The following is a 16,732-nucleotide window of genomic DNA, read 5'->3' on the forward strand; positions in this document are numbered from 1 at the left end:
CTCCTGTGCTGTGTGGTTGTAACGAACAGGCAGTGTAGTGTTAATAGAGGTCTTTCCCCAGCACTATGAATGCTGGGGTATACCTGACACCACTACCATCACTTATTTTGCTTCTGACTGTCCAGCAAGCATAAGCCTTTCCACCATGTACAAGACACAAGTCAGGAGTGTGATGGAACACTCCCCACTTGCCTGGATGAGTTGCAGCTCCAACAACACTCGAGAAGCTCGACACCATCCAGGACAAAGCAGCCCGCTTGATCGGCACGCTACCCACCACCTTCAACACTCACTCCCTCCACCTCCGGCGCACCGTGGCTGCAGTGTGTACCATCTACAAGATACACTGCAGCAACTCGCCAAGGCTTCTTCGGCAGCACCTCCCAAACCCGCAACCTCCACCACCTCATCATCATAGGCGGTCCCTCAAACGAGGATGACTTGCTTCCACAAGAGTTCACAGATGTTTCAATGAAGGACCCGATGTTCCAGTCCTGTGCTGTGCGTGGATTTTTTTAACGTTTGGTGACCGTTACACACCAGCCACCACACGGGTTTGATACAGCTAGGTCTTTATCCAGGATTAACCAGGACGACTGGAGACCTGCTCTGCTGCACGGACCTAGTGCGCACACATATCGCAGTGTGGGCTGGGCCCGTGCTGCCCCTGGGCCCTCGGTTCTTCTAAGTTGATTTAGGATCCAAGGGGAGGACAAGGCACTTTGCATAAATTCCTACTATTTTTCCCTACTCTCCTCCCCACCTCTGAAGGTGCTAACGCTGGCTAGGTTCGGTTCTACACTCACTGGTTCCCCTCCCTCTCGTCCCCTGGAAATGCTGACGCTGGCTGGGTTCAGTTCTACACTCACTGGTTCCCCTCTCTCTCCTCTCCTGAAGGTGCTGACTCTGGCTGGGTTCAGTTCTACACTCACTGGTTCCCCTCTCCTCCCCTGAAGGTGCTAACGCTGGCTAGGTTCGGTTCTACACTCACTGGTTCCCCTCCCTCTCGTCCCCTGAAGGTGCTGACTGTGGCTGGGTTCAGTTCTACACTCACTGGTTCCCCTCCCCTGAAGGTGCTGACTGTGGCTGGGTTCAGTTCTACACTCACTGGTTCCCCTCCCCTAAAGATGCTGACTCTGGCTGGGTTCAGCTCTACACTCACTGGTTCCCCTCCCCTGAAGGTGCTGACTCTGGCTGGGTTCAGTTCTACACTCACTGGTTCCCCTCCCTCTCCCCTGAAGGTGCTGACTCTGGCTGGGTTCAGTTCTACAAACATTTGTCTCAGCCTTGAATATACTCAAAGACTGAGCCTCCACAGCCTTCTGTGGCAGAGAATTCCAAAGATTCACCACCCTCTGAGTGAAGAAATTCCTCCTCATCTCAGTCCTAAATGGCCGACCCCTTATCCTGAGACTGTGACCCCCAGTTCTAGACTCCCCAGCCCGGGGGGAAACATCCTCTCAGCATTTCTGTGAGGAAGTGCTTCCTGACATCACCCCTGAATGGCCGAGCTTTCATTTTCTTTAACGTTCTGTCCCCTTCACCAGAGGAAATCGCTTCTCTCTATCTACCCCATCAACTCCTTTAATCCTCTTAAACACCTCAATTAGATCACCCCTTAACCTTCTATATTCAATGGAACATAAGAAATAGGAGCAGGAGTAGGCCATCTGGTCCCTCGAGCCGAATCTGTGCAATCTGGCTTCATCGTTTACAAAAGTCATGACTGTAAGTACAGGATAGAAATTCCAAACAAGACAGTTCTAGTTTCTCTGGAACATTCATTCCTCCAAAGCTGCAGAATTAGTCCCACTCCCCTGCTCTTACCCCATAACCCTGCAATTTTTTCCAACTCAAGTATTCCACCTAGAAGGACAAGGGCAGCAGGCGCATGGGAACACCACCACCTCCACGTTCCCCTCCGAGTCACACATCATCCCGACTTGGAAATATATCGGCCGTTTCTTCATCGTCGCTGGATCACAATCCTGGAACCCCCTCCCTAACAGCACTGTGGGAGCACCTTCACCACACGGACTGCAGCGGTTCAAGAAGGCTCACCACCACCTTCTCAAGGGGCAATTAGGGACGGGCAATAAATGCCGGCCTTGCCAGAGACGCCCACATCCCAGGAACAAATTTTAAAAAAACGCTTACAGGTCCCACAGCTGGACAGCCCGTGATACCAGGCAGAGAAATATATAGAAAGAAAGGGAAAGAGATTGAGACGAAACATAGAAATTAGGTGCAGGAGTAGGCCATTCGGCCCTTCGAGCCTGCACCACCATTCAATAAGATCATGGCTGATCATTCACCTCAGTACCTCTTTCCTGCTTTCTCTCCATACCCCTTCATCCCTTTGGCCATAAGGGCCATATCTAACTTCCTTTTGAATATATCCAACGAACTGGCCTCAACAACTTTCTGTGGTAGAGAGAGATTTGGGGGGGGCTATTGATGCCCTTTGCTCATTCTGCGGCACTAAGTTGCCCTGTGGCACATGTCCCAGTTCTGTCTGCGAGACTACTTGTATTTTGCACTGTGACCACGGGACGTGAACAAGTGCCACAGCAAACGAAACCAATCCTGTGGTTTCCAGAGAAGCAACTCAGGGGAAAATGAAACTGAAAGTCTTTCACTTTCTATGTTGCCGAAACCACCCTGTGGGCTCAAATGGAAAGTGCTAAATTTTACTTGTCCATTCCATTCCGCCAAATCAGCAAGGGTGATTTTTTTTAAAAAACTTAATTCATCGTTAAATGGTTTATTTTACAGATAGTCTTATTCTGTGGGAATAAACATGATGACAGGCACTGGAAATTGACTGGAGCATTATTACCAGTGTGTGTTTTGAATAAATTATTAACCGACTCGATTCCCATTGAGGGACATCAAAGACTGATCATGTCCTTACCCGACTTTTGTACATTCAGCAGGGATGACAACAGGGCAAGGCCAAAGGGTCGCTCTCTCGCCTCCTGAGTCAGAAGGTCGTGGTGCGAATCCAACACGAGACTTTAGCACACAATCAAGGCCGACACTCCCAGTGCAGTACTGAGGGAGCGCCGCACTGTCGGAGGGGCAGTACTGAGGGAGCGCCGCACTGTCGGAGGGGCAGTACTGAGGAAGCGACGCACTGTCGGAGGGGCAGTGCTGAAGGAGCGACGCACTGTCGGAGGGGCAGTACTGAGGGAGCGCCGCACTGTCGGAGGGGCAGTACTGAGGGAGGGCCGCACTGTCGGAGGGGCAGTACTGAGGGAGGGCCGCACTGTTGGAGGGGCAATACTGAGGGAGCGCCGCACTGTCGGAGGGGCAGTACTGAGGGAGCGCTGCACTGTCGGAGGGGGAGTACTGAGGGAGCGACACACTGTCGGAGGGGCAATACTGAGGGAGGGACGCATTGTCGAAGGGGCAGTACTGAAGGAGCGGCACACTGTCGGAAGGGCAGTACTGAGGGAGCGCCGCACTGTCGGGGAGGCAGTGCTGAAGGAGTACCGCACTGTCGGAGGGGCAGTACTGAGGGAGCGCACCACTGTAGGAAATGCCAATGTTGGAAAAACCGAGGCTCCGTCTGCCCTCTCAAATGGACGTAAAAAATCCCTTGGCACCATTGGGTAGAAGAGCAGAGGTGTTTCTTGCCAGTGTTCTGGGCCAATATTTATCTCAACCAACATTAGTAAAAAAACATCCCAAGGTGATTTGCAAGAGCATTATCGCAGAAAACCTTTTGACACCGAGCCACATAAGGAGAAATTAGCACCGGTGCCCAAAATCATGGTCAACGAAGTACCTTTCAAGGGGTATCTTGAAGGAACAGAGAGAGGCAGAGAGGTTTAGGGAGGGAGTTCCAGAGCTTGGGGCCCAGGCAGCTGAAGGCACAGCCACCAATGGTGGAGCGATGGAAATCGGAGGATGCGCAAGAGGCCAGAATTAGAGGAGCGCAGAGATCTCGAAGGGTTGTGGGGCTGGAGGAAGTTACAGAGATAGGGAAGGGCGAGGGGCCATGGAGGGATTTGAAAGCAAGGATGAGATCAAGTCGTTGCCGGACTGGGAGCCAATGTAGGTCAGCGATGGCTGAACGGGACTCTGTGCGAGTTAAGACAAGGGCCAGCAGTGTTTTGGATGAGCTCAAATTTATGGAGTGTGTAAGGTGGGAGGCTGGCAACAAAGGCATGGACGAGGGATAACTCGATGGCTTTGGTGAGGAGTCTTGCTTTGGACAGAACAAACCTGTGGCTAAGGGAGCACCCATCGCAAAGACTCCCTTAGCCAATGGTTCAACTGCATTATCACCAAAGTAGCAATTTAATCGTTGGTTGTTGTCTCCTGCAAATCCCCTGCAAGGACAGATGCACCAACGTTAGCGTCCTCGACCAGGCCAACATCCCCAGCATCGAAGCACTGACCACACTCGACCAGCTCCGTTGGGCGGGCCACATTGTTCACATGCCTGACACAAGACTCCCAAAGCAAGTGCTTTACTCTGAACTCCCACATGGCAAGCGAGCCCCAGGTGGGCAGAGGAAGCGTTACAAGGACACCCTCAAAGCCTCCCTGATAAAGTGCAACATCCCCACTGACACCTGGGAGTCCCTGGCTAAAGACCGCCCTAAGTGGAGGAAGAGCATCTGGGAGGGCGCTGAGCACCTCGAGTCTCATCGCCAAGAGCATGCAGAAACCAAGCGCAGGCAGTGGAAGGAGCGTGCGGCAAACCAGCCCCACCCACCCTTTCCCTCAACGACTGTGTCCCACCTGTGACAGGGACTGTGGTTCCCGTATTGGACTGTTCAGTCACCTAAGAACTCATTTTTAGAGTGGAAGCAAGTCTTCCTCGATTTCGAGGGACTGCCTATGATGAGCAACTTAAGGGGTATCTGACGATTCGGAAAGATAGGCGGGAAGGGAAGGGAGGTGGGGTACCTCTGTTACTAAGGGATGATATCAGGGCAGTTGTGAGGGATGATATTGGCTCCAATGAACAAAATGTTGAATCATTGTGGGTGGAGATTAGAGATAGTAAGGGGAAAAAGTCACTGGTCGGCGTAGTTTATAGGCCCCCAAATAATAACTTCATGGTGGGGCGGGCAATAATCAAGGGAATAATGGAGGCATGTGAAAAAAGGAACGGTAGTAGTTATGGGGGATTTTAACCTACATATCGATTGGTCAAATCAAATCGCAGGGGGTAGCCTGGAGGAGGAATTCATAGAATGCACACGGGATTGTTTCTTAGAACAGTATGTAACAGAGCCTACAAGGGAGCAAGCCATTTTGGATCTGGTCCTGTGTAACGAGACAGGAAAAATAAACGATCTCCTCGGAATGAGTGATCACAATATGGTTGAATTTGTAATACAGATTGAGGATGAGGAAGTTGTGTCAGAAACGAGCGTACTATGCTTAAACAAAGGGGGCTACAGTGGGATGAGGGCAGAGTTGGCTAAAGTAAACTGGAAACAAGGACTAAACGGTGGCACAATTGAGGAACAGTGGAGGACTTTTAAGGAGCTCTTTCATAATGCGCAACAAAAATATATTCCAGTGAAAAAGAAGGGCGGCAAGAGAAGAGATAACCAGCTGTGGATAACCAAGGAAATAAAGGAAAGTATCAAATCAAAGACCAATGCGTATAAGGTGGCCAAGGTTAGTGGGAAACTAGAGGATTGGGAAGATTTTAAGCAACAGCAAAGAATGACTAAAAAAGCAATAAAGAAAGGGAAGATAGATTACGAAGGTAAACTTGCACAAAACATAAAAACAGATAGTAAAAGCTTTTACAGATATATAAAACGGAAAAGAGTGACTAAAGTAAATGTTGTTCCTTAGAAGATGAAAAGGGGGATTTAATAATAGGAAATGTGGAAATGGCTGAGACCTTAAACAATTATTTTGCTTCCGTCTTCACAGTGGAAGACACAAAAACCATGCCAAAAATTGCTGGTCATAGGAATGTGGGAAGGGAGGACCTTGAGATGATCACTATCACTAGGGAGGTAGTGCTGGACAGACTAATGGGACTGAAGGTAGACAAGTCCCCTGGTCCTGATGAAATGCATCCCAGGGTATTAAAATAGATGGCGGAAGTTATAGCAGATGCATTTGTTATAATCTACCAAAATTCTCTGGACTCTGGGGAGGTACCAGCGGATTGGAGAGCAGCTAATGTAATATCTCTGTTTAAAAAAGGGGGCAGGCAAAAGGCAGGTAACTATAGGCCGGTTAGTTTAACATCTGTAGTGGGGAAAATGCTTGAAGCTATCATTAAGGAAGAAATAGCGGGACATCTGGATAGGAATAGTGTAATCAAGCAGACGCAACATGGATTCATGAAAGGGAAATCATGTTTAACTAACTTACTGGAATTCTTTGAGGATATAATGAGCATGGTGGATAGAGGTGTACCGATGGATGTGGTGTATTTAGATTTCCAAAAGGCATTCGATAAGGTGCCACACAAAAGGTTACTGCAGAAGATAAAGGTACGCAGAGTCAGAGGAAATGTATTAGCATGGATAGAGAATTGGCTGGCGAACAGAAAGCAGAGAGTCGGGATAAATGGGTCCTTTTCCGGTTGGAAATCAGTGGTGTGCCACAGGGATCAGTGCTGGGACCACAACTGTTTACAATATACATAGGTGACCTAGAGGAGGGGACAGAGTGTAGTGCAACAAAATTTGCAGATGACACTAAGATTAGTGGGAAAGCGGGTTGTGTAGAGGACACAGAGAGGCTGCAAGGAGATTTGGATAGGTTAAGCGAATGGGCTAAGGTTTGGCAGATGGAATACAATGTCGGAAAGTGTGAGGTCATCCACCTTGGGGAAAAAAAACAGTAAAAGGGAATATTATTTGAATGGGGAGAAATTACAACATGCTGCGGTGCAGAGGGACCTGGGGGTCCTTGTGCATGAATCCCAAAAGGTTAGTTTGCAGGTGCAGCAGGTAATCAGGAAGGTGAATGGAATGTTGGCCTTCATTGCGAGAGGGATGGAGTACAAAAGCAGGGAGGTCCTGCTGCAACTGTACAGGGTATTGGTGAGGCCGCACCTGGAGTACTGAGTACAGTTTTGGTCACTTTACTTAAGGAAGGATATACTGGCTTTGGAGGGGGTATGGAGACGATTCACTAGGCTGATTCGAGAAATGAGGGGGTTACCTTATGATGATAGATTGAGTAGACTGGGTCTTTACTCCTTGGAGTTCAGAAGGATGAGGGATGATCTTATAGAAAATTTAAAATCATGAAAGGGATAGACAAGATAGAGGCAGAGAGGTTGTTTCCGTTGGTGGGGGAGACGAGAACTAGGGAGCACAGCCTCAAAATACGGAGGAGCCAATTTAAAACCGAGTTGAGAAGGAATTTCTTCTCTCAGAGGGTTGTGAATCTGTGGAATTCTCTGCCCAAGGAAGCAGTTGAGGCTAGCTCATTGAATGTTTTCAAGTCAAAGATAGATAGATTTTTAAGCAATAAGGGAATTAAGGGTTTCGGGGAGCGGGCAGGTAAGTGGAGGTGAGTCCACGGCCAGATCAGCCATGATCTTGTTGAATGGCGGAGCAGGCTCGAGGGGCTAGATGGCCTACTCCTGTTCCTAATTCTTATGTTCTTAATAGCTGGATCCACTCAGAATCTCCCAGCATGACTGACATGCCACTTCAGCAGTGAGGATGCCCTCTGGGGTCAGTGGCCAGTCAATCAGCTTGTAATCCTCCCATATTCGGCAATAATGATGCAGGAAAGGGATATCCTTTCACTGGCCTGGTCCTTTCCTTCTCAGCTACGATTTGATAAGAAGAGACACTGGGCCCAAAAGGCAAAAACTGAGAGGGAGCGGGATGACATGCCACTCACTGTGTTACAATCTATCACGTGATCGTGGGTCCAGAAGTGATCTGGCCCATGTGGATTGGAATCAAAAATTGGTAGGCGGTACAGTTGTTAAAGGTGATTGGCGGAGGAACCAAAGGCAACATGAAGAAAAACCTATTTACACAGCGAGTGGTTAGGATCTGGAATGCGCTGCCTGAATTGGATAAGTACCTGAAGGAAAAGAATTAGCAGGGCCACAGGGAAAGGGCGGAGGAGTGCGACTGGCTGAAGTTCTATCATTTTATTTTTTTGTTCCTGGGATGTGGGCGTCGCTGGCCAAGGCCGGCATTTATTGCCCATCCCCCTAATTGCCCCTTGAGAAGGTGGTGGTGAGCCGCCTTCTTGAACCGCTGCAGTCCGTGTGGTGAAGGTGCTCCCACAGTGCTGTTAGGGAGGGAGTTCCAGGATTGTGACCCAGCGACGATGAAGGAACGGCCGATATATTTCCAAGTCGGGATGGTGTGTGACTGGGAGGGGAACGTGGAGGTGGTGGTGTTCCCGCGCGCCTGCTGCCCTTGACCCTCTAGGCGGTAGAGGTCGCGGGTTTGGGAGGTGCTGCCGAAGAAGCCTTGGCGAGTTGCTGCAGTGCATCTTGTAGACGGTGCACACTGCAGCCAGGGGGCGCCGGTGGTGGAGGGAGTGAGTGTTGAAGGTGGTGGGTAGCGTGCCGATCAAGCGGGCTGCTTTGTTCTGGATGGTGTCGAGCTTCTCGAGTGTTGTTGGAGTTGCACTCGTCCAGGCAAGTGGAGAGTGTTCCATCACACTCCTGACTTGTGCCTTGTAGATGGTGGGAAGGCTTTAGGGAGTCAGGAGGTGAGACACTCGCCGCAGAATACCCAGCCTCTGACCCGCTCTTGTGGCCACAGTATTTATGTGGCTGGTCCAGTTAAGTTTCTGGTCAATGGTGATCCCCAGGATGTTGATGGTAATGCGTTGAATATCAAGGGGAGGTGATTAGACTCTCGCTTGTTGGATTGTGAAGCCTTCAAAGAGGAGATGGATGGAGCACAGATCAGACACATTCCCACGAGGGGGAAAGGAATGGTATGAGCTTCCTGGATGACGAAAGATACAGAGATTAAAAGACCAAAAGTCTTTCATAAATATAAATATAGTAATAGGGTAGGCAAAGCAAGGGTGAAGCCAATTAAGGTCCAAAAAGGAGATTTCTTGCGGAGGCAGAGGGTATGGCGACTAAATTAGGACTTTGCATCTGTCTTCACGAGAGAAGAGGAGGCTGCCAATGTAGTTGTAAAGGAGGAGGCAGTAGAGAAATTGGATAGAATAAAAGCAAAGAGGGCATACTTAGCTTGGCAGTCGTCAAAAAAAAGTCACCTGGTCTGGCTGGGATGCATCCCACATTGTTGAGGGAAATGACGGTGGAAATTGTGGAGGCACTGGCCACAATGTTACAATCCTCTTTGTCAATTTTTTAAAATTTAATTAACACTCCTGGGAGAGAGGCATCAACCTGGCAATTGCAGGCCGAACACCTTGTCCTGGCTCGGTTGAGGTGGCACAAGCTATACTCCGCCAACTTTGTACGGGATTGTCCAGCACAGCAAGGATAACGCCCCTGCTCTTCAACAACAGCTTCACAAGAGTCTTTTCAGACAAAACAAATAAATTTGACAGATTGCCACATGAGTAAAAATTAGCGCAGGTGACCAAAAAGGTCGGTTTTAAGGAGTGTCTTGAAGGAGGAGAGAGAGGCGGAGAGGTTTAGGGAGGGAGTTCCAGAGCTTGGGGCCCAGGCAACAGAAGGCACGGCCACCGATGGTGGAGCGATTATAATCAGGGATGCTCAGGAGGGCAGAATTAGAGGAGCGCAGAGATCTCGGGGTGTTGTGGGGCTGGAGGAGGTTACAGAGATAGGGAGGGGCGAGGGCCATGGAGGGGTTTGTAAACCAGGATGGGAATTTTGAAATCGAGACGTTGCTTAATCTTCTTTGAAATAGTGTCGTGGGATATTTTACGCCAACCTGAGAGCAGACGGGGCCTCGGTTTAACGTCTCATCCGAAAGACAGCACCTCCGACAGTGCGGCGCTCCCTCAGCACTGTCCCTCCGACAGCGCGGCACTCCCTCAGTACTGCCCCTCCGACAGTGCGGCGCTCCCTCAGTACTGCCCCTCCGACAGTGCGGCGCTCCCTCAGTACCGCCCCTCCGACAGTGCGGCGCTCCCTCAGCACTGCCCCTCCGACAGTGCGGCACTCCCTCAGCACTGCCCCTCCGACAGTGCGGCGCTCCCTCAGCACTGCCCCTCCGACAGTGCGGAGCTCCCTCAGCACTGCCCCTCCGACAGTGCGGCGCTCCCTCAGCACTGCCCCTCCGACAGTGCGGCGCTCCCTCAGCACTGCTCCTCCGACAGTGCGGCGCTCCCTCAGCACTGCTCCTCCGACAGTGCGGCGCTCCCTCAGCACTGCCCCACCGACAGTGCAGCACTCCTTCAGTACTGCCCCTGAGATTGATATCGGATTGAGCCAATCACAGAGCGGATTTCTCTCGGCCCTGAGCAACGAGTGCGAAAACTCTCCAATCAGAGAGGAGGTGGGCATGTACCATCGGTTTGATTGACGTCTTCGCTCGGGGAAAGGGGGCGTGGAGGTCAAGAAGGCGGGAGCGCCTACTGATTGACAGTGGTGGCAGGCCAATCGGAACGTAGCGCCGACCAAGACATGGGCACGCTCGCGACGGGTCTTCAAACCCAACCGTTGAAAGAAAGACCCGCCTGATTGACGAGCATCGCGCCCAATCAGCGGTAGGAACAAAACCAAGGTCGGCCAATCGGCGGCGAAGGGGCGGGGCGGCTCTGCCGCGCCAACGGACATTTCAGGAATGTTCGGGACGACCAATGGGAAGGGCGGGCGCGCGTCCAATCAGCGCCGTGGAGAGGCGCTGGGGCAGGACCAGCCCGATCGGGGCTGACGGACAGGCCGGGGGACCAATGGGGGCGAGGCTGGAGGACTCTCGAACAGCGGAGCTGCAGCCAATGGGCGCGGCAGGTGGCGGGGGCTGACCAATCAGGGAGGCGCAGCGGGGTAGGGGGGAAGGAGGCGGGGCTTGGTTTAATAGCCGGAGCGGAGAAGGCGAGCGGCTTCTTGTGGCGGTGGAGTGGCGCTGGGGCTGGGCAGGGAGACGGGAGCCAGGCCGAGCCGACGCCATGGACGGGCTGGCGGTGGAAGTGCGCGGCTCCAACGGCACTTTCTACAAGGTGAGGGGACCGTCGGCCGCAGCCTTTACCACAACCCCCGTCTCACCCCGGGCCTAGGGGGGTAGAATGGCCCGCGTCCCTAACCTCGGCTTCTCCACTACAGCGCGGGGGGGTTCGGGCCTTGTTTACCCCGCTCCGGCAGCCGGGCAAATGGCCGCCCACTGGGCCCCGCCCCCTCGCCTCGGCCCCTCCTCCTCCTCCCTCACCCTCATATCGGCCCCTCCTCCTCCCTCACCCTCCCCTCGGCCCCTCCTCCTCCCTCGGCTCCTCCCCTCGGCCCCTCCTCCTCGGCCCCTCCTCCTCCTCCCATCGGCCCCTCCTCCTCGGTCCCTCCTCCTCCTCCCTCACCCTCCCCTCGGCTCCCCCTCCTCCCTCACCCTCCCCTCGGCTCCCCCTCCTCCCTCCCCTCGGCTCCCCCTCCTCCCTCGCCCTCCCCTCGGCTCCCCCTCCTCCCTCGCCCTCCCCTCGGCTCTCCCTCGCCCTCCCCTCGGCTCTCCCTCGCCCTCCCCTCGGCTCTCCCTCGCCCTCCCCTCGGCTCCCCCTCCTCCCTCGCCCTCCCCTCGGCTCCCCCTCCTCCCTCGCCCTCCCCTCGGCTCCCCCTCCTCCCTCGCCCTCCCCTCGGCTCCCCCTCCTCCCTCGCCCTCCCCTCGGCTCCCCCTCCTCCCTCGCCCTCCCCTCGGCTCCCCCTCCTCCCTCGCCCTCCCCTCGGCTCCCCCTCCTCCCTCGCCCTCCCCTCGGCTCCCCCTCCTCCCTCGCCCTCCCCTCGGCTCCCCCTCCTCCCTCGCCCTCCCCTCGGCTCCACCTCCTCCCTCGCCCTCCCCTCGGCTCCCCCTCCTCCCTCGCCCTCCCCTCGGCTCCCCCTCCTCCCTCGCCCTCCCCTCGGCTCCCCCTCCTCCCTCGCCCTCCCCTCGGCTCCCCCTCCTCCCTCGCCCTCCCCTCGGCTCCCCCTCCTCCCTCGCCCTCCCCTCGGCTCCCCCTCCTCCCTCGCCCTCCCCTCGGCTCCCCCTCCTCCCTCGCCCTCCCCTCGGCTCCCCCTCCTCCCTCGCCCTCCCCTCGGCTCCCCCTCCTCCCTCGCCCTCCCCTCGGCGCCCCCTCCTCCCTCGCCCTCCCCTCGGCGCCCCCCCTCCTCCCTCGCCCTCCCCTCGGCGCCCCCCCTCCTCCCTCGCCCTCCCCTCGGCGCCCCCCTCCTCCCTCGCCCTCCCCTCGGCGCCCCCTCCTCCCTCGCCCTCCCCTCGGCGCCCCCTCCTCCCTCGCCCTCCCCTCGGCGCCCCCTCCTCCCTCGCCCTCCCCTCGGCGCCCCCTCCTCCCTCGCCCTCCCCTCGGCGCCCCCTCCTCCCTCGCCCTCCCCTCGGCGCCCCCTCCTCCCTCGCCCTCCCCTCGGCGCCCCCTCCTCCCTCGCCCTCCCCTCGGCGCCCCCTCCTCCCTCGCCCTCCCCTCGGCGCCCCCTCCTCCCTCGCCCTCCCCTCGGCGCCCCCTCCTCCCTCGCCCTCCCCTCGGCGCCCCCTCCTCCCTCGCCCTCCCCTCGGCGCCCCCTCCTCCCTCGCCCTCCCCTCGGCGCCCCCTCCTCCCTCGCCCTCCCCTCGGCGCCCCCTCCTCCCTCGCCCTCCCCTCGGCGCCCCCTCCTCCCTCGCCCTCCCCTCGGCGCCCCCTCCTCCCTCGCCCTCCCCTCGGCGCCCCCTCCTCCCTCGCCCTCCCCTCGGCGCCCCCTCCTCCCTCGCCCTCCCCTCGGCGCCCCCTCCTCCCTCGCCCTCCCCTCGGCGCCCCCTCCTCCCTCGCCCTCCCCTCGGCGCCCCCTCCTCCCTCGCCCTCCCCTCGGCGCCCCCTCCTCCCTCGCCCTCCCCTCGGCGCCCCCTCCTCCCTCGCCCTCCCCTCGGCGCCCCCTCCTCCCTCGCCCTCCCCTCGGCGCCCCCTCCTCCCTCGCCCTCCCCTCGGCGCCCCCTCCTCCCTCGCCCTCCCCTCGGCGCCCCCTCCTCCCTCGCCCTCCCCTCGGCGCCCCCTCCTCCCTCGCCCTCCCCTCGGCGCCCCCTCCTCCCTCGCCCTCCCCTCGGCGCCCCCTCCTCCCTCGCCCTCCCCTCGGCGCCCCCTCCTCCCTCGCCCTCCCCTCGGCGCCCCCTCCTCCCTCGCCCTCCCCTCGGCGCCCCCTCCTCCCTCGCCCTCCCCTCGGCGCCCCCTCCTCCCTCGCCCTCCCCTCGGCGCCCCCTCCTCCCTCGCCCTCCCCTCGGCGCCCCCTCCTCCCTCGCCCTCCCCTCGGCGCCCCCTCCTCCCTCGCCCTCCCCTCGGCGCCCCCTCCTCCCTCGCCCTCCCCTCGGCGCCCCCTCCTCCCTCGCCCTCCCCTCGGCGCCCCCTCCTCCCTCGCCCTCCCCTCGGCGCCCCCTCCTCCCTCGCCCTCCCCTCGGCGCCCCCTCCTCCCTCGCCCTCCCCTCGGCGCCCCCTCCTCCCTCGCCCTCCCCTCGGCGCCCCCTCCTCCCTCGCCCTCCCCTCGGCGCCCCCTCCTCCCTCGCCCTCCCCTCGGCGCCCCCTCCTCCCTCGCCCTCCCCTCGGCGCCCCCTCCTCCCTCGCCCTCCCCTCGGCGCCCCCTCCTCCCTCGCCCTCCCCTCGGCGCCCCCTCCTCCCTCGCCCTCCCCTCGGCGCCCCCTCCTCCCTCGCCCTCCCCTCGGCGCCCCCTCCTCCCTCGCCCTCCCCTCGGCGCCCCCTCCTCCCTCGCCCTCCCCTCGGCGCCCCCTCCTCCCTCGCCCTCCCCTCGGCGCCCCCTCCTCCCTCGCCCTCCCCTCGGCGCCCCCTCCTCCCTCGCCCTCCCCTCGGCGCCCCCTCCTCCCTCGCCCTCCCCTCGGCGCCCCCTCCTCCCTCGCCCTCCCCTCGGCGCCCCCTCCTCCCTCGCCCTCCCCTCGGCGCCCCCTCCTCCCTCGCCCTCCCCTCGGCGCCCCCTCCTCCCTCGCCCTCCCCTCGGCGCCCCCTCCTCCCTCGCCCTCCCCTCGGCGCCCCCTCCTCCCTCGCCCTTCCCTCGGCGCCCCCTCCTCCCTCGCCCTCCCCTCGGCGCCCCCTCCTCCCTCGCCCTCCCCTCGGCGCCCCCTCCTCCCTCGCCCTCCCCTCGGCGCCCTCCCCCTCCCTCCCTCGCCCTCCCCTCGGCGCCCCCTCCTCCCTCGCCCTCCCCTCGGCGCCCCCTCCTCCCTCGCCCTCCCCTCGGCGCCCCCTCCTCCCTCGCCCTCCCCTCGGCGCCCCCTCCTCCCTCGCCCTCCCCTCGGCGCTCCCCTCCCTCCCCTCGGCGCTCCCTCGCCTCCCCTCCTCCCTCGCCCTCCCCTCGGCGCCCCCTCCTCCCTCGCCCTCCCCTCGGCGCCCCCTCCTCCCTCGCCCTCCCCTCGGTCCCTCCCTGTCCTCGGCTCCCTCGCCCTCCCCTCGGCTCCCTCGCCCTCCCTCGGCTCCCTCGCCCTCCCCTCGGCTCCCCTCCCTCGGCTCCCTCGGCCTCCGGCTCCCTCGCCCTCCCCTCGGCTCCCTCGCCCTCCCCTCGGCTCCCTCGCCCTCCCCTCGGCTCCCTCGCCCTCCCCTCGGCTCCTCGCCCCCTCGGCTCCCCCTCCTCCCTCGCCCTCCCCTCGGCTCCCCTCCTCCCTCGCCCTCCCCTGCTCCCCCTCCTCCCTCGCCCTCCCTCGGCTCCCCCTCCTCCCTCGCCCTCCCCTCGGCTCCCCCTCCTCCCTCGCCCTCCCCTCGGCTCCCCCTCCTCCCTCGCCCTCCCCTCGGCTCCCCCTCCTCCCTCGCCCTCCCCTCGGCTCCCCCTCCTCCCTCGCCCTCCCCTCGGCTCCCCCTCCTCCCTCGCCCTCCCCTCGGCTCCCCCTCCTCCCTCGCCCTCCCCTCGGCTCCCCCTCCTCCCTCGCCCTCCCCTCGGCTCCCCCTCCTCCCTCGCCCTCCCCTCGGCTCCCCCTCCTCCCCCTCCCCTCGGCTCCCTCGCCCTCCCCTCGCCTCCCCTCCTCCCTCGCCCTCCCCTCGGCTCCCCCTCCTCCCTCGCCCTCCCCTCGGCTCCCCCTCCTCCCTCGCCCTCCCCTCGGCTCCCCCTCCTCCCTCGCCCTCCCCTCGGCTCCCCCTCCTCCCTCGCCCTCCCCTCGGCTCCCCCTCCTCCCTCGCCCTCCCCTCGGCTCCCCTCCTCCCTCGCCCTCCCCTCGGCTCCCCCTCCTCCCTCGCCCTCCCCTCGGCTCCCCCTCCTCCCTCGCCCTCCCCTCGGCTCCCCCTCCTCCCTCGCCCTCCCCTCGGCTCCCCCTCCTCCCTCGCCCTCCCCTCGGCTCCCCCTCCTCCCTCGCCCTCCCCTCGGCTCCCCCTCCCTCCCTCGCCCTCCCCTCGGCTCCCCCTCCTCCCTCGCCCTCCCCTCGGCTCCCCCTCCTCCCTCGCCCTCCCCTCGGCTCCCCCTCCTCCCTCGCCCTCCCCTCGGCTCCCCCCTCCTCCCTCGCCCTCCCTCGGCTCCCCCTCCTCCCTCGCCCTCCCCTCGGCTCCCCCTCCCCCTCGGCTCCCCCTCCTCCCTCGCCCTCCCCTCGGCTCCCCCTCCTCCCTCGCCCTCCCCTCGGCTCCCCTCCTCCCTCGCCCTCCCCTCGGCTCCCCCTCCTCCCTCGCCCTCCCCTCGGCTCCCCCTCCTCCCTCGCCCTCCCCTCGGCTCCCCCTCCTCCCTCGCCCTCCCCTCGGCTCCCCCTCCTCCCTCGCCCTCCCCTCGGCTCCCCCTCCTCCCTCGCCCTCCCCTCGGCTCCCCCTCCTCCCTCGCCCTCCCCTCGGCTCCCCCTCCTCCCTCGCCCTCCCCTCGGCTCCCCCTCCTCCCTCGCCCTCCCCTCGGCTCCCCCTCCTCCCTCGCCCTCCCCTCGGCTCCCCCTCCTCCCTCGCCCTCCCCTCGGCTCCCCCTCCTCCCTCGCCCTCCCCTCGGCGCCCCCCTCCTCCCTCGCCCTCCCCTCGGCGCCCCCTCCTCCCTCGCCCTCCCCTCGGCGCCCCCTCCTCCCTCGCCCCCTCCTCCCTCCCCTCCCTCGGCGCCCCCTCCTCCCTCGCCCTCCCCTCGGCTCCCCCTCCTCCCTCGCCCTCCCCTCGGCTCCCCCTCCTCCCTCGCCCTCCCCTCGGCTCCCCCTCCTCCCTCGCCCTCCCCTCGGCTCCCCCTCCTCCCTCGCCCTCCCCTCGGCTCCCCCTCCTCCCTCGCCCTCCCCTCGGCTCCCCTCCTCCCTCGCCCTCCCCTCGGCTCCCCCTCCTCCCTCGCCCTCCCCTCGGCTCCCCCTCCTCCCTCGCCCTCCCCTCGGCTCCCCCTCCTCCCTCGCCCTCCCCTCGGCTCCCCCTCCTCCCTCGCCCTCCCCTCGGCTCCCCCTCCTCCCTCGCCCTCCCCTCGGCTCCCCCTCCTCCCTCGCCCTCCCCTCGGCTCCCCCTCCTCCCTCGCCCTCCCCTCGGCTCCCCCTCCTCCCTCGCCCTCCCCTCGGCTCCCCCTCGGCTCCCTCGCCCTCTCCCTCGGCTCCCCCTCCTCCCTCGCCCTCCCCTCGGCTCCTCGCCCTCCTCCCTCGCCCTCCCCTCGGCTCCTCGCCCTCCTCCCTCGCCCTCCCCTCGGCTCCTCGCCCTCCTCCCTCGCCCTCCCCTCGGCTCCTCGCCCTCCTCCCTCGCCCTCTCCCTCGGGCTCCTCGCCCTCCTCCCTCGCCCTCCTCCCTCG

The 16,732-nt window shown here is 61.0% G+C and overlaps 1 protein-coding gene across 2 annotated transcripts in view; it reads left to right on the top strand.

The window, feature by feature from the left end:
* The first annotated feature begins 10,937 nt into the window (after window positions 1-10,937).
* Window positions 10,938-16,732, top strand: part of LOC139232709 (RNA-binding protein FXR1-like) — a 96,496-nt gene continuing 90,701 nt past the window's right edge. For both annotated transcript variants that reach the window (XM_070863194.1, XM_070863195.1), the window contains exon 1: window positions 10,938-11,079. In XM_070863194.1, coding sequence (XP_070719295.1) covers window positions 11,029-11,079 — 51 coding nt within the window. In that variant the 5' untranslated portion in view covers window positions 10,938-11,028. The remainder of the gene's footprint in view (window positions 11,080-16,732) is intronic.

The sequence above is a fragment of the Pristiophorus japonicus genome, chromosome 20 (assembly GCF_044704955.1).
Source record: "Pristiophorus japonicus isolate sPriJap1 chromosome 20, sPriJap1.hap1, whole genome shotgun sequence".
Lineage (NCBI taxonomy): Eukaryota > Metazoa > Chordata > Chondrichthyes > Pristiophoridae > Pristiophorus > Pristiophorus japonicus.